The sequence below is a fragment of the Hermetia illucens genome, chromosome 4, assembly GCF_905115235.1.
Source record: "Hermetia illucens chromosome 4, iHerIll2.2.curated.20191125, whole genome shotgun sequence".
NCBI classification, from domain to species: Eukaryota; Metazoa; Arthropoda; class Insecta; order Diptera; family Stratiomyidae; genus Hermetia; species Hermetia illucens.
Window position 1 is genome coordinate 145,418,182 of NC_051852.1, and position 20,720 is coordinate 145,438,901.

The 20,720-nt window shown below is 44.0% G+C and overlaps 2 protein-coding genes across 2 annotated transcripts in view; both read right to left on the reverse strand.

Annotated features, from left to right (window-relative positions):
- The window catches only part of LOC119655636 (transmembrane protein 164), a 66,607-nt gene extending 59,438 nt beyond the window's left edge, over window positions 1-7,169 (reverse strand). Inside the window, exon 1 of the mRNA XM_038061610.1 lies at window positions 6,081-7,169. The gene's annotated coding sequence lies outside the window, so the exon portion shown is untranslated. The remainder of the gene's footprint in view (window positions 1-6,080) is intronic.
- An 11,776-nt stretch (window positions 7,170-18,945) lies between these two features.
- LOC119655113 (glutathione S-transferase 1-like) lies at window positions 18,946-20,056 on the reverse strand. The gene is made up of 2 exons (XM_038060835.1): window positions 19,622-20,056; window positions 18,946-19,326 (listed from the first exon to the last, which is right to left on the reverse strand). Exons 1-2 carry the CDS (start codon window positions 19,967-19,969, stop codon window positions 19,003-19,005), a joined length of 672 nt encoding a protein of 223 aa, XP_037916763.1. The 5' UTR covers window positions 19,970-20,056; the 3' UTR covers window positions 18,946-19,002.
- Between the last annotated feature and the right edge of the window lie 664 nt (window positions 20,057-20,720).

Consider the following 20,720-nt stretch of genomic DNA (forward strand, 5'->3'; position numbering starts at 1 on the left):
TAAGAAGAGTGAAAGCTGATCCTTATCTCAAAGGTCCGAAGAGAGCAAAGCCGACGGCTTCTGCAGCCAAGTCAAAAATTTACTTGGAGAAAGTACAGATCGCTGAATGCAAGGATCTAAATGAGGTCACTTCCAAGGCGGAAATCTGCACTGCACTTAGCGAAACAGTTCAGGCTGCACGACTTGCAGGAGGCATCCATTGTAAGCCTTAGAAAGACGTATGCAGGTACACAAACGGCAACTTTCCGGCCGCCAGCAGAAGCAGCGCGCAAGCTGCTGGATGCTGGGACGGTCCGTATTGGGTAAGTAATTTGTTGCCTTCGAGAGCAAATCTCGTTGAAGAGATGCTTCAAGTGTCTATCGAACCGACACCTAGCGAGAGTGTGCACAGGTAAGGTTCGTTGGTCGTTGTGGTGAAACAGGTCACATTACTCGGGATTGTAACAAAGATCCCAAATCCATGTTGTGTGATGGAAAGGGGGGCAAGCGGCTATAATAAGCGAACCCTATGGAAACCCTAACAATAATGTATAGGTAGCCGATCCAACAGGTGGGCCGGCCTTATGGGCATACAGGAATGTATGAGGCAATTCACAAGTGGGTTCATATGGGAAAAAATATATGGCATATACGTGTACAGCTGCTATGCTCCTCCAAACCTGACGTTGGCCGGAAAGACGGAAACCAAAAGTCATCGCCGGTAGTTTCAATACATAGGCCACAGAATGGGGAAGTTCACTGACGAACGCAAGAGGGCGTTCTCTCTTGGAGGCTTTCGCGCAGCTAGTTATTATATTGGCTAACGATGGTCAGGTTTTTAACTTCCGGAAAGGGGGGTCCGGTTCGCTTGTGGATCTGACTTTTGTTAATCTTTCACTAGCTCGCGATATGTCCTGGAACATCAGTGAACAGTATACCCATAGTGATCACCAGGCGATACTCTTTAACCTGAGGTCAAGCGGTTGGAAATCAACTCGTCCAAAAATGTGGAGAATGTCAGGTTGTTCTGCGAAAGCAATTGACGAGCTAATTTTCATTAATGTGTTTTTGGACCAGGATACTATACAAGGTACACCATCGGAAAGAACCCCCTATATCATGAAGTGTATCGCGAAGGTGACTCGTCGGTGCCTAAACGTTATACTTTCCCCAGTAGAAGGCCCAACTGCTGGTGGAATAGTGAATCGTCAGACCTTCGATCGGTCAGAAGTTGAAACAGGGAACTTACAAGGAAGCCCGAAGAAACCTGAAGGTGGCTATACAGCGAAGCAAGGCCTATAGGGTTGTGATGGGGAAATTTAGAGGTGAGGCAGGTTTACAAATTACATGTCCCTATCTCCTACTGAAAATCGTCGAGGGTTTGTTCCCTCAGGAGAACATAAGCGGTTACAGTCCACAGACATCTTTAGATGTGGCTGTAATACCCCCAGTAACGAAAAAAGAAGTACTTTAGATTTGCGGTAGGATAGGAGACAACAAAGTGCCCGGCCCGGCCTCGACCGCATAGTAAACAAAGCCCTTAAGCTGGCTGTCAAGTCGAGGCCAGACATATTCGTAGAGTTATTTGAAGCATGCTTGGCGGACGGGATCTTTCCTGAGACATGGGAAAAATAAAGGTTGATGTTGTTGCCTAAACCGGTAAGCCTCTTGGTGACCCATCTGCACACAGGCCTATATGAATGTTGAACACTATGGGCAAAATGATGGAGAGAATAAGCTACAACAGATTAATCCCAGCTGTGGAAAGTCTGGGAGGCGTTTAGGCCGACAATTCGGCTTCCGTACGGCCAGATCAACGCTCGACGCCATCAAACTGGTCACTGGTTTAGCTGGAAATGCGATGCACGGAACGGGTGGCACTAGCAAGTATTGTCCTGTGATTACCCTTGACGTGCAAAGTGCGTTCAACTCTGCCAGTTGGAATCTTATAAAGAGGGCATTGGCGGCGATTGGTGTAACAAATAGAAGACTCTGACACAGACAATGGAACCCAAGGATACATTGTCTCCGCGGGTCCCACAAGGCTCTGTTCTGGGACCCCTAATATGGAACATTATGTATAATGATGTCCTGAATGTCCCAGTTGCTAGCGAGGCAATAATAGTGGGTTACGCCGATGACATAGCGGTGATTGTTGTTGCAAAAAATCCGGCGGATGTGGAATTGTATTCATCCAAAGCAATCACTGCTACAAAGAAGTGGCTGCGGGTCTTGCACTCGCGGAGATAAAACAGAGGCGGTGCCTATCACGAAGCAGCATAAGGAAACCACTGCCATATCAGAATAGGGAAGCATATCATCATTTCAAAGCCAGCAATTAATTACCTTGGAGTGATGATAGATGCGAGGCTGAATTTCAAGCAGTACTTGCAAAATGTTTGCACCAAGGCTAAGGTCAAGGCCAAGGTCCAATGTTGGCAACCCTGGCAAGGATGATGCCAAACGTTGGAGGCCCGCGATGCATTCATACACTGCTTATAGCTAGAGTGGTGAGTTGTATACTACTTTACGCAATGCCAATTTGGTAAATTGCATTGCAAACTGCTTGCAATGCTCAAAAGATGAGTGCGGTGTGCCGCTCTAAGAGTGTGCTGTGGTCATAGAACCAACTCGGACGAAGAGGCCTATTCGTCGATGCCTCAGAAATGGCCGTAGGTGCTGGTTTTCATCTAAAAGCTTATCAAATATGGAAGCCGTTGAGCTTCTTCTCCAAACAGGGCAATCTCGCTCAACGGAACTACAGCACCTATGATTGTGAGTTACTCGCTACATACCTCGCAATTAAATATTTTCGCTATTCCTTTGAAGGCAGACCAAGGCTTCCTTTAAAACAAAACCCCGACAAAGCGTTCAACACGTGTCTGGAAAAGATAACGTAGTTGCTGACGCTTTGTCACGTGTTGCAGAGGTCAATTTCTGCCGCCGTCCATTTTTGGGCAATCGCCGATGCGTAAAACGACGATGCAGTTCTTCAGAGCTTGAGGACCAACTCCAAAAACACATTTAGGGTGTTTCCTATCTTCGGCTCAACAGCCAGTATATTCTGTGATCAAGGCCATATATTCCGGCTGATTTCCGAAAGGAAGTATTTTACGTCGTTCACGATCTGGCGCACCTAGGCATTCAGACAACAAATCGCTTAGTCACCTGCGAAGTATTTCTGGCCGCATTAATGTTTGGGCATCGTATGCCAGAAGTGCAAAACTATAAAGCATATGAGGAAAGCCCACCAAGCGGTTCCACAGAATCCACCTCGACATCATTGCCCCTTTGCGAGACTCGCACGGTTTCAGGTATTGCCTCACAATCATCGATAGATTCACTCGGTGGCCTGAAGCGATACATCCGAACGACATTTCTGCACAATCATGTGCAGAGGCCCTGTGTCGAGAATAGATTCCAGATTTTGGTAAGGCAATTGTAATCACCGACCAGAGAATGCAGTTTGCGTCCTCCTTTTTCTCACAGTTCGGCAAACTCTTCGGCTTTAAACACCATCGGACAACCACGTACGACTCGCAATCTAATGGGATGCTCGAAAAGTGGCACAGGACGCTCAAGGCGCTAGACTGGCCCAAGACGACCCTTCTTGGTCACAGGTCCTGCAACTCGTTCCTTTTGGCCTCATCCCCAGCGACCCTGTTCTCGACATCAGGTCGGCACTCAACGCTACCGGTCTTTGCGTCTGTTCAATGACACAATATTAAAGCTGAAGACGCCACCATCCGTCAACCACGCGAAAACCGTGGTTGACGTTCCTAGGGATCTCGAATCCTGTACGCATGTCCTAATTAGGACGGACGCTTCTCGGAAGCCGTTGCAGCCACCTTATGAGGGCTCTTTCGACGTGCTGGAGCGAGGCCGACATTATTATAGACTCAACGTTGTGGGCACGGTCAAACGAGTCTCCTTAGCTTGACTAAAGCCCTTCGTCCAGAAACAAAACGCGACCAGGGCTAGAGGCGCCCGTTCCATCCGTTTCAGCTTGCGACAGCTGAGCTGACAACCTGACGTAGCAGCCTCTATTTAAAATTTCCACCTCCATCCATTAAAAAAATATATTAACGAATGTTTTGGAGCAATCATAGAAACTCCTATTTTACACTTTAATTGCGGTAGTTGTTTTCTGGAAATGGTTTCAACACCCTAGATTAAATAAATGTGACCCAGGGTAGCTAAAAGATTATTTTTCAATTGAAATTTGGCAAACTTGCAGTTTTATTTCAGCTTTCTTTCTCCAAATAGCTAGAGTAGTTTGCCATGAGTTTTCATTTTTCATGAAGCTCTTCCATTTGATATCAGCTCCAGGAAGTTTTTCTTTGAAGTTTCTGTTCTTTGAGGAAAACTTTCGAAATTTTATAGTGAATTTCAGAAATTCAGAGGCAAGTATCAATCGGAATATTGGCTTTGAAAATCTGCTTCTATTCATACTTCTCATTTGGATGCTCCATTCCTTCTCCAAGCCCCACAGTGCTGGTGGTAATCATATTATTAATATCGTATGGACTTCGGTCCGGAACTGTCTGCCTCCATGGTCAGCATAAGTCCTTTATCCTTATGTCACTACGTACATGTGACCAGAACATATATAATAGATGGGCATCCTGACATGACTCTATGGCTAACACCAGTTCTAAACACTAGACTCATTGCTGCCGTCCCCAAAATCCGCTAGCTACAATTGAGTCTAATAATTGCAATATGTGAGCACTGCATCAGGGGTGCATGCTCCTGCATTGAATTATGCATTTGCTGCCAACGTTGGCCTCCAGACAGCACTAACTAACTATGAAAGCAGAACAGTGACGACACCCAATGTTTATCCTTTCTTGATAATAAGGATACCATATACACTTATACATATATTCCCTGGGAACACATGCGGTCTATAGATGAAAACAAGAAGAGCTTTCCGTGTAGGAAACCAGGAGAAAGAAGAGACACATACGAGTACATACTCCATGTCCGTTTTCCCCGAGTAGCATTAGGAGGCAGCAGTAAACTTTCTAGGATATTTCCTTCCGAGTGATAAGGGAGCAATTTAAATGGAGTCCTTGTCTTTGGTAACATGCACGTACATAAGTAGAAACGATTTAGAGCCTTTTGGTCTTTTGAGTTCTTGATTGCATCTGAAAGTAAGAAAAAATTTTATCTAGGCTGATCAGTCAAGGCAATTACAGGCCATATAATGTCGGATTTACCCCTATTTTCAACGTAGTTGCTCCTTTGTTCTACTACGATGCGCATACAAATATTGGATGTTCGAGTAATGGTTGTAACCTTTCAACTTCAAAAAGGTATCGGCATTAGTTCCAACCAGTGAATTCAAGCTATGGACACGGATACTGTGTACATATCGTCTTACTACGTCTTGCAGTAAAAAGTTGACATATCCGTTCCAGACGTGTCCTAGATAATTGGGGATTTTCAAAAATAGGTTTTTGGCTGTATGCCATCCACTTTTTGTGTGGAAAATAAACATGTTATGTAACTAACCTTCAAAGTTAAGGTAGTAGCGGGATCGTGCATCCGCAGAGGAATATGAAAGAAGTCGGTAACCTTCTTTTGGCATGGGCTTGAATTTCAGAAGAAGATAAAGGTGAAATAAAGATGTCACCATCTTTTCTGTCGCAATCCTTTTTACTATTCTATTGAAACTACCCTCCAGGAATCGGGGAACGTAAAAGGGGTTAAAGGGTTTACATCCTTTTCAAATCGCAGAAGCTCTTTTCCGTGAACTTGTATCGAGGATGACGCTAGTAGGAAAAATAAAAATTTCGAAATCCAAAGCAGAGTCGCACTAAAATGAGTTTACGATATTCAAATCTATTGAGGAGCTGAGGACCTTCTTGTACCGAAGTTTGGACTTAGGGAATACCGTTCAATAGGAGCATGGAAAGTTGTCCGATTCTACTTTTTGTGTTAATTTAAAATTCAGGTGCATCTGAATCGAGTTATTCTTAAAGTTGGAAGTTTTACCACATCCAGAATATATTTCTGTTTATCCAGATGTAGTTATATATGGTGGAATTTTCTGGTCCTGCAATCTGAAAGAAAATACTGATCACATGTATACTAACCTGATTTTCTCAGTGCAACCGTTTTGGCTACAGAGTTTGCCAAATTAGGGAAGCTACCGCATCATACGGCGTGCATCCTTACAGACTTGGCTCATCCTTTCGAATCCTTTTCCTTGTCAGTTGGCTCCTAAATTCCTCTTTCAAATTTATCGTTGTCGAAAAGATACTAGATAGAATCTGGAACGATACGCGAATGCAACACAATCACCGCGAATAGAACGACCGGCAATTCATACACTCTCAGGCCGAGGACTAATGATAAATTGCTTTAGCGCTAGAGAGGCAGGTTCCGCACGTACGTAAATAATGGATCCAGGATGAACATTTCGAGTGGTGATTTTACCCTTTACGATAGATATAACACGAAGAACTTTTCATACACAAACCTTAATTGCTCTACAAACTACACCTCCATAAACTGCTCCGATTTTTATGTAATTCTCGATGTGTTTACGAGCTTTGAATTTTCCACCATTTCATAAAACCTATGTACTCGTCGGAAAACCTCTTAGCACTTTTTCGTACACATATTCAATTGTCGCGAGGCTTTACACGGCCAAACAGACGCGACATTGAATTTTTTGCCATGAGGGAAATTGCCACAACACCACTGTACAGGGGTAGAAACGAGCTTGACGTCAAAACTGCGGACGAAACAGAATGTTACATGTTCTGCCACGAGGGTTTATAATTCTCTAAACATCCCCGTCAATATCGGATGGCAAATACACGAAACAAACATCTCCTCTGAAGGGAGAAAAGTGAAAAATTAAAACACCCTCCTTGCACTCCCCCAAAATAAAATCACGATTATTTAAAAGCACTGTAAGTGGCGTGCACTCATACGTATACTAGGCTCCCGAATCAAATCTTTATGTGTGAAAAATTAAAAGTGGATTTTCCTTTTGAAATTTTCCCGCAGAGAAAGTTAAGGACGAGACAGGGTAGGTAATCGCTTCGACGGAAGACTGTCAAGATTGAAGATAGATATTATCACTTTTCCTGCAAATTAGAAGGAACTAACGAAATTACCGTTCCAATCTAAGGGTGTTGTTATTTAGACTGACAACCACCGTCGCTTATATGAAGCAGGAACTGGAGGAAACTTACAATGCCGATGATTTGTTGGAGTTTTTTTATGCGGGAATCGCATCCAGGGGTTGAAAATGAGCTTTCCGTGGAAAAGTTAAGCTTGAAGATGTAGAAAAGTTTCTGGGGTTCATGTCTGAATTGATGGGAGTCTATTTAGGGTGAGGATTGGATCAAGTTTAACAATGGGGTTGGAATTCAGTCCAAATTTTCAAACTATCTACAAAAAAGCATATTGTTTAAATTAGCGCCCTAAAGAAAAACGTGCTGAATCGTACAAATATATCGGCTACATGGAAATCTAATAGTAAGTGGTATCCATGTCTCTGAGCTATGCCAACCATCTGCCTGTTGTCACCGGAGAAATTTACTAAATTGGATGCAATATTTCCTCTTTTGTCCTACCACCACCACCACATTCTTGAAGATTAACATTGGTTGAACATCAGTTCCCAATGATCAAGTTTATATCAATTCTTCCCCCTCAGGGATCATCAGCGACCTTTAACGGGTCGCTTACAATATGGGAAATGACGTCCTCAAATTGCCCGAGTAAGTAGTTCAGACCCCCTAGCTGACAATATACCTGTATCCTAGGTAGTAGCTTTGGAAAAGTCTCTCGGTGAAGAGTAAACCGCGTATGACGGGTACACGTCGGGACCCACTGGTAGTCCCCGGAGCCTTCGAAAGCTCTGTCAACATCTATAGGGTGATGAGAGCCTAGGCCTGCCAAGGTGGAACTTCTGATGGAGGTAGTGCTCGTTGAACCGGTGTTAGTAGACCGCGTTACCCCGGCCGAATGCTGATTCGTCCGTGAGTTCCTGGGTCAGCTAAGCGTAGATGAGCCCTCAGGAACTGGGGTAGAGGTTGTATCCCCGAGGGTACACCCGTTCCTGACTATTGCGGCCCGCTCCCTTGCACACGATGCGCTGGTGAATTTTCCATGGGAAATAAATTTAAACAAAGAAACAAAATTGACGAAATAACAGGGAAGGAGAAGAGCTGACAGCGTTTGGGCGCAGCACAAAATTGCGTTGTTCATGGACCAAGGAGATGCGGTATAGACGAACGTGTGGAGCAGCAGAAGACGCATGGAAAGCAGAAAAAGCCGCACTTCCGGCTAAGAACACTGCTAGCACCAAACAGACCGCAGATAGCCCACCGCAAAGCGAGCTGGGAAAAAGCGGAAAGAGGACTACGTGCTTGAAGAAGACTTTATCAAAGTAGTTGCCAGGGCCCAAAAAAAGAAGACTTAGACGGATAAAAGGAAACAACTGACTACGCCGTCTGTCGAAAGACAAGGAGACTATAAACCAAAAGCCATTAGCAGAAAAGGCGAGAAAACGATGAAGGACTAGACCGTCGGCTCTGTTTGTTAAGTCGACGGAAGGCAAGACATTTGCGAAATCGTAAGTGAAATCCGCTACAAGATCAAACCCGAAGAGAAAGAGGTCTCTTCCATACGGAAAACGAAGGGTGGCGGAGTTCTCGTCGAATTGGGCCCGAAAACGACTAGCAAGGTTCTTCTTTCTAGTCTAGGGCGTATGTGTTCTCTAGAAATCCGAGATCTTGAATGTCCAGAGGTAACCAAAGCCGGGATAGGTATCACTTCTGTAAATGTTCGAGGAAAAAAACTCGCCCTGGTGGAAGTCCCCGAGCAATATGCAAGGAAATTCCTTAACAGCGGGAAAATCAAAATTCGATGGGTGGTATGCAGGGTACGAATGCGGATAATCCCCATCAAGCGCTACATGTGTTTGAACTTTGGACACACATCAGCAACTTGCAAAGGACCGAACAGGAGGACAGCATGCCGGGAAAGGGGTCAGGTAGGTCCAAGCGAAGACCTGCAATGAAACCGCAAGTTTTACCAACAAGTCAGCAGGATGAAGCATTAGACACCTCGATGTTCATCCTGCCGAGACAAAGAGGGAAATCTGATTTCCGACAGAATGGGCATATTAGAGCGATGGGTTGAGTACTTTGATGAGCTACTGAACAACCAGAACATCGGCGAGTTGGAGGTCCCGCCAATTGAAGACGGCGGACAAATACTGCCACCACCAAGTTTAGGAGAAACAGTCCGTGCAATTCATCGGCTAAAAAATCATAAGCCGCCAGGAGCCGATGGAATTACAGCCGAATTGATTAAATATGGAGGCGACCAGTTACCCCAAGTGGTTCATCAACTTGTTCTCAAGGTATGGGACAGCGAATCAATGCCTGACGATTGGCAACGACGCATTATTTGTCTCATACATAAAAAAGGAGATATCACACAGTGCAGCAATTATAGAGGTATCACGTTGCTGAGTACCATCTATAAGATATTCTATGCTGCTATGCCGGATAGCCCCATACGCCCAGAACATCATTGGCCCATACCAAAGAGGCTTCACTCCAGGCAAATCAGCAACAGATCAGATTTTCTCTCTGCGGCAAGCGATGGAAAAACTGTTGGAATATGGACAACAGTTGCACCATCTATTCATCGACTTTAACGCCGCCTATGATGGCATAGCCAGGGTAAAACTGTACACGGCCATGATAGAATTCGGTATCCCGACGAAATTGATAAGACTGACTAGGCTGACCCTGACCAATGTGCGAGGCCAGATAAAAGCAGCAGGATCACTCTCAAGACCATTCGACATCAACAACGGTCTACGACAAGGGGATGCCCAATCATGCGTCCTCTTTAACCTGGCCCTCGAGAAAGTGATCCGTGATGCTGAGGTAAATGCAAGAGGTACGATCCTCTTCAAGTCCACCCAGCTACTGGCCTATGCTGACGATATCAACATTATGGGAAGAACCACCCGAGACGTACAAAATGCCTTCATCCAGATCGAGCAGGCGGCGATTGGTGCGAGATCTTGGGCTGCACGTCAATGAAGGCAAGACAAAATATATGGTGGCAACGTCAGCACCGAAGACGAATCAACGGACACGAAGAAGAATAAGGATAGGAGAATACAACTTTGAGACCGTTGACAATTTCTCCTATCTAGGGTCGAAAATTACAACCGATAACAACTACGATGATGAAATTCGCGCACGGTTGTTGTCAGCCAACAGAGCCTATTTCAGCTTACAAAGACTGTTCCGCTCGAAACGTCTCACCATAGGGTCAAAGCTCTTACTGTACAAGACTATGATCTTGCCAGTCCTCATGTATTCCTCGGAAACTTGGGTTCTTAGCAAGAAAAATTGCGAAATCTTGGCCGCGTTCGAGAGAAGAATCCTCCGAAGAATTTTTGGCCCCCTACATGAGGATGGACGATTCCGTAGCCTACACAATGACGAAATCTCTGAGTGATACCATGACCGTCCGGTTATGGATAAAATCCGGCTCCATAGGTTACGGTGGGCGGGTCACTTAATCCGTATGGATGAGGATGATCCCACCCGAAAAGACTATAAGGGCAATATCTATGGTAGAAAAAGAAGACGAGGCAGACCCTGTCTAAGATGGAGCGATGGTGTAGGTCAGGACGCCAGACAGCTTTTAGGGATATCGAACCTCGGATATGGACCTCGGCGCAAAACCGGGATGTCTGGAATTCCTTATTAAGGCAGGCCTAGACCGGATACCTGTTGTTGCGCCGTTGATGATGATGATGATGATTGCTAATCAGCGAGCAATACTGGAATAGGCACCCGCCTTCATGGCATCTCGACTTTTCGGGTACCACTGCCATCTGGGTTCGGGACGACATTCGACTTCGTGTTCTTGGCTAAGGCCGAGGGAATGGCTTTGCCTGGATTCTGTGTTTGGGGATAACGATTTTTAGCGTTTACCTGACGCCGAATAAAACGATGCTGGACTTTCCGCGACGGCTTGATGTTATGGAGGACGCCGTTTCGAGCACGGAGGGGCAAATCCTGGTTCAATGCTCGACTCGAAGATGAGCTTCTTCAAGCAAGTCAAAGTAATGGCGGACAGGGCTACAGTTGGAGTCTCAGCCTGGAGTCGACTAATGGCGAATGTTGGAGTCCCATATGTTCGAGAAGAAATCTTCTTATGGTAGCAACGCAGTCCGTTCTGCTCTACGGCGCGGAAGTATGGGCGATGCCCTTGATAAGGAGGTGCATCGTAAGCGACTTGCTGAAATGTAGAGACGGGGAGCTTTGCCAGTAGCATTTGCTTATCGCACGCCTCAGAACTGGGCGTGATGATTTCCGCGGAATTGATCCCCGGTGCCTCCTTGCCAAGGAGCGTAAAGCTATCGACAGAAGTAAGGGCGAAAACTTAAGCGAGGTGAGGAATTCGGGATTCGTGAGGAATGTTAACGCACACTTATCGAGGGTCAACTCTCTTGGCAAAATGAGCCAAGAGGCAGATGGACTGCGCGGCTCATCAACAATTTAGATTCGTGGCTGAGCCGAACGCACGATTGATTACTTCCTTACCTAAGATTGGGGAGGATCTCCCGATTGTGTGTTCTGCAATGCAGTGGCAGATGACGCTGAACACACCTTCTTCTCTTGTGAAAAATGGGGCGGCTTTCGTCAGCAACTTTGTGCAGACACCGGGGAACTCTTTCCAGACAGCATTGTCAGAGAGATGCTGAGGAGCACTGGCAGCTGGAGTTGTGTTGCGCATTATGTTCGGGCTCTTCTTGTTGCGAAGAAGATTGAATTTGCTCGGCGAAGAGACCAGATGATAAGGGGTTCCCTGAAGTAACAACTCCCTTCCTCCCCTCCTCCTTTGGTGAAAGTGATTCCCTGACTTGAAGGAGGGAGGGCTTGCCCGAAGTAATGTGGGAAATGGTTCCAGGCTAGAAAGGTGTCTAGTTGGCAGTCCGGCAGTGTACTGTTGCGAGAACCCAACACTCTGTGCGTAAAAGCATTCCCCTACCCTACACCCGAAACAAAAATATCACGATGCAGGTTCCTCGTTCCTTTGAAAAATGTAGGTGAAGCATTTGGAATTTCAGAATTTTAGCCTAATGAGTTGTGGTTTAAGAATTCACTCAAAGTTTGTCCTGCTTGTCGTAAGAGGCGACTAAAAGGGATAGATATTTATGGGCTAGCATCCTGCAAATTTTAAAACCTTATTGCTACCGAACCCCACGGATAAGACTGGCCACATGGCTACGACCTTTGGCTATCGAAACCGGACTATGATTGGTTTCTGAAATTTGAACACGCTCCTCGACAATGGTAACGAGAATTCTGGCAGACTTCTGGCTGCGATACTCCGGTCCATAACCTGGACGACAACAATTGTACAACGCTATGCGCCAACGGATACTTCCGGCATAGCGGGGAAGGATGCTTTGAACGAGCAGTTACGCACAGTTCAAGGGAGAAATGGAGCCAATGGAGAACTGCATTATGATATTGTTTCACGCACTAGGCGTCTTCGATTGCATGATTACGTAATTCGCGCTAACGAGGATTCACTTGACGACCAAAAGGCCGGCCGAAACAACGGTGGCTTGATACGCTGGAAGGGGATTTAAAAGCCTCGAAATTGCAACCAGATCAGGCATTTGATAGAGCCAAATAGCGAAACCGATCATGACGAGACGACCCCACTTGTGAACAGGACAAGGGCTGAAGAAAAGGAAGAAGAGGTCATGATAATCGGTTTCGCAGATTATCTAGCTGTGGTTGTCGTCATGAAACAACGTGAAGACGTTGAAGTGTACGCTGACAAAGCGATTAGCGCCATAAAAGCGTGGCTGGAGATGGTTCGTGTTGGTGGTCACATCACCCACCTGGGACACCTGAACTATGTTTGTAAGAAAGCGGATGATGCCTAACATTGGAGGTCCAAGATACAATCGAAGATTACTTGTAGTCACAGTGGCTCACTCTGCACTATTATACGCGGCACCAATTTGGGAGGAAGCACTAGCGTGTGAGAGTAATCAGAGGAGGATAGATATGACTTACCGCTGTGCTATTGCGGGAAAGATCCCGATGGAGATTCTGGCAGATGATGCACGCTGTCTATACGAGAAAATTAGAATGAATTCACCCGAAAAGGATACAGCATACCGAAAGGCGACAAGGGAAGAGTCGCTGGAAAAGTGGCAGCAATGATGGGATGACTCGCAGAGGGGTAGCTGCACCCAAACTTTGATTCCACATATTGAGGAGTAGATCCAGTGACGGCACGAGGTGATTAACTATCATCTAACACAATTCCTGTCAGGGCATGGTGGTTATAGGAAGTATCTGCGCCAATTCAGGTTGGTTGTTTCTCCTCGATGTGGTGGCACACCTGAAGACTCGGGCATGCTTCACTGCCTAAGAGTATACTCAGAGAGGAGGAACCTAGAAACTCTCTGAAAATTAGCATAAGTCCGCAGAACATTTTATGGGAAATTTTGAAGATGGAAGGATATTGGTGCACTCAGCAATTAAAAGTATAGAGGATGAATTTGAAAAAACGGAGTGCGAGTAACAAGCCCCAAAATAACTAGGAATCAAAATACTACACGCCGTACATTCAACATAATTTAATTCTGATTTCCTACACATGCCAAATAAAGCACAATGTATCCAATTTTAAAGTGAGTTCAATTAACCACCGATGCGCCTTTGTAAAAATTGTAAGGCTGCATCAGCAATAGGAAAATTATAAATTTAATTCTTTCGGTCAGGCATGGGCTCATTGTCATTTTAAACTCCAATCAATAGACTCGTTTCAAACATTTCTTTCTTTTTTAAGGTTTTGTGTAAAACAAAACCTTATTAAAATCGATTCAATGTCTGTCTGTCTGTCACACGCACTTTTCTCCAAATCGGTTGAACCGATCCGAATAAAATTTGGTGAATAGATGGGAACTATGAAATCCCACGCATACAGTGAGTGACATAAATTTAGGCGACATTTAAAGGGGGGCTCCCCATTTACATGCAAAGGGGGGATTCACCGAATATAGTCGTATAGGGCTTGGAATGAAAGGTCTCGATTAGTACTTTCCGTAACTCATATTATAATAGTATAGACGTGGATTGCAAAGTGCGCGAGTGAGATGTCAAAACGTACGCACTTAAAGTGAGACAGGACTCCTTTTCGGAAACTACCCAACCCAAAAATCCGAAAAAATCAGGGTGATGCGCTTAGATGAAATCTAGGCTTCAAAATATGTCCCATTCCGATATCTGTTCAAATAAACTTTACTGAAAAACCCCCCTTAAAATCATCCTAGGACTTCGCAATTTTGTATCAGCACAGAGGACAATATTTCGTATATACGTGCTAAATTTCATGGATATCTGGCCAAAGCCAAAGTTATAGCAGTTCAAACTTATCAATTACGTGCCAGTTAACAGCATCCTAAGCCATTCAAATAAGATGCTGACGTCATAATACATCATCATCATCAACAGCGCAACAACCGGTATCCGGTCTAGGCTTGACTTAATAAGGAACTCCAGACATCCCGGTTTCGCGCCGAGGTCCACCAATTCGATATCCCTAAAAGCTGTCTGGCGTCTGGGCCTACACCATCTTAGGGAGGGTCTGCCTCGTCTTCTTTTCTAGATTTCGTCGTTATGTAAGCTACGGAATCGTTCACCCTCATGTAGGGGGCCAACAATTTTTCGGAGGATTCTTCTCTCGAACGCGGCCAAGAGTTCGCAATTCTTCTTGTTAAGAACCCAAGTTTCCGAGGAATACATGAGAACTGGCAAGATCTGTCTTGTATAGTAAGAGCGTTGATCCTATGGTGAGACGTTTCGAGCGGAACAGTTTTTGTAACCGTGCGCGGATTCCATCATCGTAGCTGTTATCGATTGTGATTTTCGACCCTAGATAGGAGAAATTATTAACGGTTTCCAAGTTATATTCTCCTATCTTTATTCTTCCCGTTTGACCAGTGCGGTTTGATGTTGTTGGTTGATTCGTCTTCGGTGCTGACATTGCCACCATATATTTTGTCTTGCCTTCATTGATGTGCAGCCCAAGATGTCGCGCCGCCTGCTCGATCTGGATGATAGCAGTTTGTTCGTCGTTGGTTCTTCGCATGATGTCGATATCGTCAGCATAGGCCAATAGTTGGGTGGACTTACAGAGGATCGTACATCTTGCATGTACCTCAGCATCAGGGATCACTTTCTCGATAGCCAGGTTAACGCGGACGCATGATTGGGCATACCCTTGTCGTAGACCGTTGTTGATGTCGAATGGTCTTGAGAGTGATCCTGCTGCTTTTATCTGGCCTCGCACATTGGTCAGGCTCAGCCTAGTCAGTCTTATTAATTTCGTCGTGATACCGAATTCTCTCATGGCTGTGTACAATTTTACCCTGGCTATGCCATCATAGGCGGCGTTAAAGTCGATGAATAGATGGTGCAACTGGTGTGCATATTCCAACAGTTTTTCCAACGCTTGCCGCACAGAGAAAATCTAATCTGTTGCTGATTTGCCTGGAGTGAAGCCTCTTTGGTATGGGCCAATGATGTTCTGGGTTTATGGGGCTATCCGACCTCAGCATCGTGATACCTCTATAATGGCTGCACAGTATGCATGATATCCCCCTTTTTATGTATGAGACAGATAATGCCTCTTTGCCAATCGTCAGGCATTGTTTCCCTGTTCCATACCTTGAGCACAAGTTGATGAACCACTTGGTGTAACTGGTCGTCTCTATATTTAATCAATTCGGCTGTAATTCCATCGGCTCCTAGCGACTTTTGATTTTTTAGCCCGTGAAATGCACGTCGTAATTAACGAGAATAATTGACATTCAAGTGAAATATTGAAATTCCACTTAAGAAGAATCTAATTCTCCCCAATTTTTTTTTTTTTTTTTTTGAGGAGGTGGAAATCTTCAAAAGAAACTGGCCTGGACACGCCAGCGTGTGGGATTCTTACCCACTAAAACCACCCCCGACTCCCTCCAAGCCTCATGGAACCACCGTACGGTATTACATCACAGAGCGGAGTCAGCTCATTTTAGCTTCGTCTCCTTTCGTCTCTACGCGGCGTACGTAACCGCGCTTTTCTGATCTCCTCTGCCTTTCGCAGTTTGCTCTGGATAGATACGACCATGGAGTTGATCGCATCCCAGTCTTCCTGACATGTTAGCATTCTTCGCACCAGATTCTCTGGTACAAGCACCTCTCCTAGAGTCTCCTCTAAGTTCTTCCTTTCCTCCACAAACCTTGGACAGTGGAAGAATACATGCTCTGGGTCCTCTGGGACTCCATCGCAGTTTGGACAGTCGGGTGAGGTATCCAGTTTAAACCTGAACAGGTACTGGCGATATCCTCCATACCTGTGAGAAACTGAGTAAGTGCCGTCTCTCCAACCACCCCTTGATGGCAGGGATGAGCCTGTGTGTCCACCGACCCTTTCCCGAGCGTTCCCAACGCTCTTGCCATCTATTTAGCGATCTCTCCCTTTCGGCGTTCTTCGTCTGCGATAAAGGAGAGATAGACTTCGCATTTCCCCAAACTGGAGCTGCAAAGAGCAGGATCGAACTCACTACCCTAGCTATAAGCAGGGTAGTGAGTTCGATTCGTTCGTTCCGTCTGTCTGTCTGTCTGTCTGTCTGTCTGTCTGTCCGTCACACGCATTTTTCTCGGAGACGGTTATAGCGATTGACACCAAAGTTGGTACAAAGGTGGGAACTGTGAACGCGAATTACATCTTTTTACGTTGAATTTAATATAGTCATGCGGCGTATCAAATTAAAGGTCTCGATTACTTTTCAAAGCCGATCTTAGTTTTGACATTCGTTGGAAGGGTGGGGAGCGCGGAGGGTTGAAAGTGATCACTTCTTTAAGGGGGCCATTCTCAGAAACTACGAAACCGAAAAGTTTGAAAAAAATCAGGAGGCTGCCACTATATGGTGCCTGGGCTCCGAAATACCTTCCATGCCGATATCTGTTTATATAAAGTTAATAATAGTATTTTACTACAATTTTTTGTAATTGGTTAGAAACCCCCCTTAAATTCACCTTAATACCATGAAATTTTGCAGTGATATAGGCTATAATATAGAGCATGATCTTACCAAGTGGTGGAAATCGCACTATTACTAACAAAGTTATAATACCTCAAATTTGTTGCTTCTTTGAAAATTGAAGACTATGAACGTCAATATCACCCGAAAGTGGATACTCTCACATAATATATGGATATATTACGTGCTACGTACTAAAAAATACACAAAACCTTTCGTACCTGAAGCGTCCAGCTTCCGGTTTCCCGACTTGTTTATATCTGATATAGGTTGAATTCTTCGCATTTGCTAGTAATATTAAACTGAGAGCGTGAAGCGTATGAGGTTGACAATTATCAATACAGGGCTTTTCATCAAATGCTTTATTTAAATTGCTTTCTAAAAAATAGAGGGCAATGGAATTTTTAGCTATGTGACACGGACTGTCGTGCACTCGTCGCTCCTCACATCTTCTTCTTTTTCTTCAGCCTCGTTCACAAGCGGGGTCGGCTCGTCGTGAACGATTTCGTTATTTTATTTCATCAAATGCCTAATCAGGATGTAATCGTGAGTCCTTTAAATCCCCATCCATTGTATCAAGCCACCATTGTTTCGGCCGGCGTTTTGGTTGCTTACCACTGACTTAGATGTTCAGACCAATATTGGTAAGTGAATTCTCGTTAGCGTGACTTACGTGACCACACCATTGAAAATGCCTAACTTGGGGTTTTCCTACGATCGGTGCAATTCCATATCGATCGCGGATATTCTCATTTTGGATGTGATCAAAACGTGTCACGCCACCAGTGCAATGCAACATCTTCGTCTCTGTTACCGCAAGACACCGTTCCTTGCCTTTTATAGTCGGCCAACACTGAGAACTATAGAGAGCTCCAGCCGGATGACATTGCAGTCAATTTTAGATATGAGACGTGCGCTGATACGTCGATCACAAAGAATACCAATTGTGGAATGCCACTTCATCCAGGTTGCGTTAATGCGTGAACCAATTTCATTACGCAGAGAAAGAGATATTTAATTCGCTCAGTTCTGAGCAGGTTACTGCCACTGACAGAACTGAGCGATTTAAATATCTCGAACCAATGTTATCAGTCAATGAAGAACTGCGTTATGCTCCTCACATAGGGAAACACAAAACCTTTTATACCTGAAGCTTCAAGCTTCCCGTTTCCCGACTTGTTTTAGTATCGCAAGCAATAGAATAGTTAACTCGGGCATGAAGGATGCGAAGAACGGAAGATTTGGTCGCTTAAAGCGTAGTCCTCTCCGTGGAGTACTGCTTTGCGGCAATTTCGCAGGGAAGGAAGAAGAAGAAAGGGGGGAGGTGGTTTTAGTAGTGGTGGTGGTAAAGTGAAACGGCATCATTTTGGATCTCGTACTCACCTCCTGTTTCTTTCAGTTCAAGGGGGCTCACTCGGGATAACTCCAATAACAGCCTACCTCAGATGAATATGCTGGGAATGGAATAGTAAATGAATGGAATAGTAAATGATCGTATTAACTTATTTATTGACATATTGAGGAAATAACACAAATATATTTTACACTTGATTAATTATAAAAAAAAATGCCAGAAAGTTTGCATGTTTTGATACAAAAATCATGGCTGATATCCTACTACTTTGGTTTTTAGGCCCATACAGTTTAAAAATGTCTTCGTATCTAGTAACAAAGGCCTTTAATAATTTTATATTTCTGTTTGACCTATTTTCACGAGGAATCCTATGATCCTTCAATACTTAAACACGCTTGCACTTGGACTTAGAAATATTTCAAAAAGCGTCACTTACATAAATGATTTTATAAAATAAAAGCCAATAAAAAGCTATAATAATTTAATTAAACAAAAAAAATTAAAACTAGAATTTGACATGATGCACATTCGATATTAACTTATTCTAAAGCTAGCACATTGCGTTTTTCTCTCTGAGCTCCCTAATCAATGCAATATATTTAGTGTTACCTCTCCCATTTGCCTCATGGTAATATGGTAGCCCTCTTATCCGTTGGAACCAAGCATGCAGCTTGGAAAATCTGATAACTTCAGCAGGAATAAGCTCAAAGAGGGACGATATACTTGCTGCACAGGATAGATCCGCAATGGTTAATGAATTTCCAACCAAGTAGAGGCCGTCCTTCAAAAACGTTTCCATGAATTCATAGGCAGCATTGACTTCTATAATTACTTCTTGTGGGATTGTAGTGCCGAATTTAAAGAAGATTGGCGTCTGAAATAATTGTTATAAATTGGAAATATTACAGTATTTATTTTCCTAGAATATACTTTAATAATAATAAAACGATTTAAGCGAAAACTTTCTAATTAGAGCTCAAAGCCGGAAGGACTTTATCATTTCTGTGAAATCCTGAGCTGAACCGCGGTGGACATGGTCCTAGATTGAACCTCCTTATATACAAGAATATGCAAATTGACAGGAGGAGTTTAACTGTTTTTGAGGAAATGTTACATTATGTATCATATTATATTTTAGATAATTTGAATGTCCCTGTCTGCACACTCACCACAGCTTTGCGCAGCTGGGCATAAAGGATCCCATTATCAAAATGTAAACGTTGATCGATTCGTGCCCTTTTGAAGATATCATCCTGTGGATACAGATCATCATTTCTGCCGTACGTTTGGACCAGGTAGGGTATGATTGCATGACTATCCCAGAGAAAATTTCCGTTATCGTCCAAGGTCGGAATTGTATGCTGCGGGTTCATTCTCAAAAATTCCGGTGACTTGTGATCACCAGCAAAAAGGTTCACTTCAACAAATTCTAGATCAAGATCTATCGCTTTGGCCACTAGAGAAACACTTCGGCACACTGAACTGATATCCATTCCGTATAATACGGGTTTTTTCATTTTGTAAATACTTTTTAATATCACACGCCAACGCTAAGAAGAACACTGAAAATATTCTAATTTCCAATTTATAGTTGGTCGACCCGTAATCGCTCCTCCGTCCAGTATGACGTCATAAAGGTGGAGAAGAATAGAGATTGTGTTTTCAATATTAATTGGCTATGGAGAATCGGCTATGAAACCTGTTTAGGATCTGGAGATGTATAATATCCTGTGCCACCCTGAATAGGAATGGTAGACATTGCTGCTCGATTACGCTTAGAGAACAAATTCCATTGGATGCATTGGATTGCATTGGAGCAGAATTATCAACGATTATTGAATATTGACCAAGCTCTTTCCTGATATATAGTTTTTCGTGGAACGGAGTGCCCAGAATGATGATTTGTTCAGAGCAATGTTCTCTCTTTTGTCATCGCCGCGATGAGGATCATTAGTAATCCTAAACAAGTCGGAATACCGGAAGCTCGCGCTTCGGGTATAAAGGTTTTGTGTTCATCTTATGTAAGAAATTTCAACGCACATTTTTCTATCCGTATATAGCTACAAACCCAACATATTGCTTCATATTTTTCCAAACTATGAGACATACGTACATATTACAGCCATAGATATTACGCTCACCCTAAACAAACAATCTGCCTATTTCCGAATACCGTACACATATATGCACGTATATAAATTGATCGTACCCATATTTCCGATTTACTTCTTATATCTATCTGAATAGTCACGACCCGCAAAGTTCATT

Coding starts and splice junctions, on each gene's coding strand:
- LOC119655113 (XM_038060835.1), bottom strand. CDS start 19,969: ATGAAAAAACCCGTATTATACGGAATGGATATCAGTTCAGTGTGCCGA. Junction 19,327..19,621: donor CCCAGCTGCGCAAAGCTGTG/GTGAGTGTGCAG, acceptor CAATTATTTCAG/ACGCCAATCTTCTTTAAATT.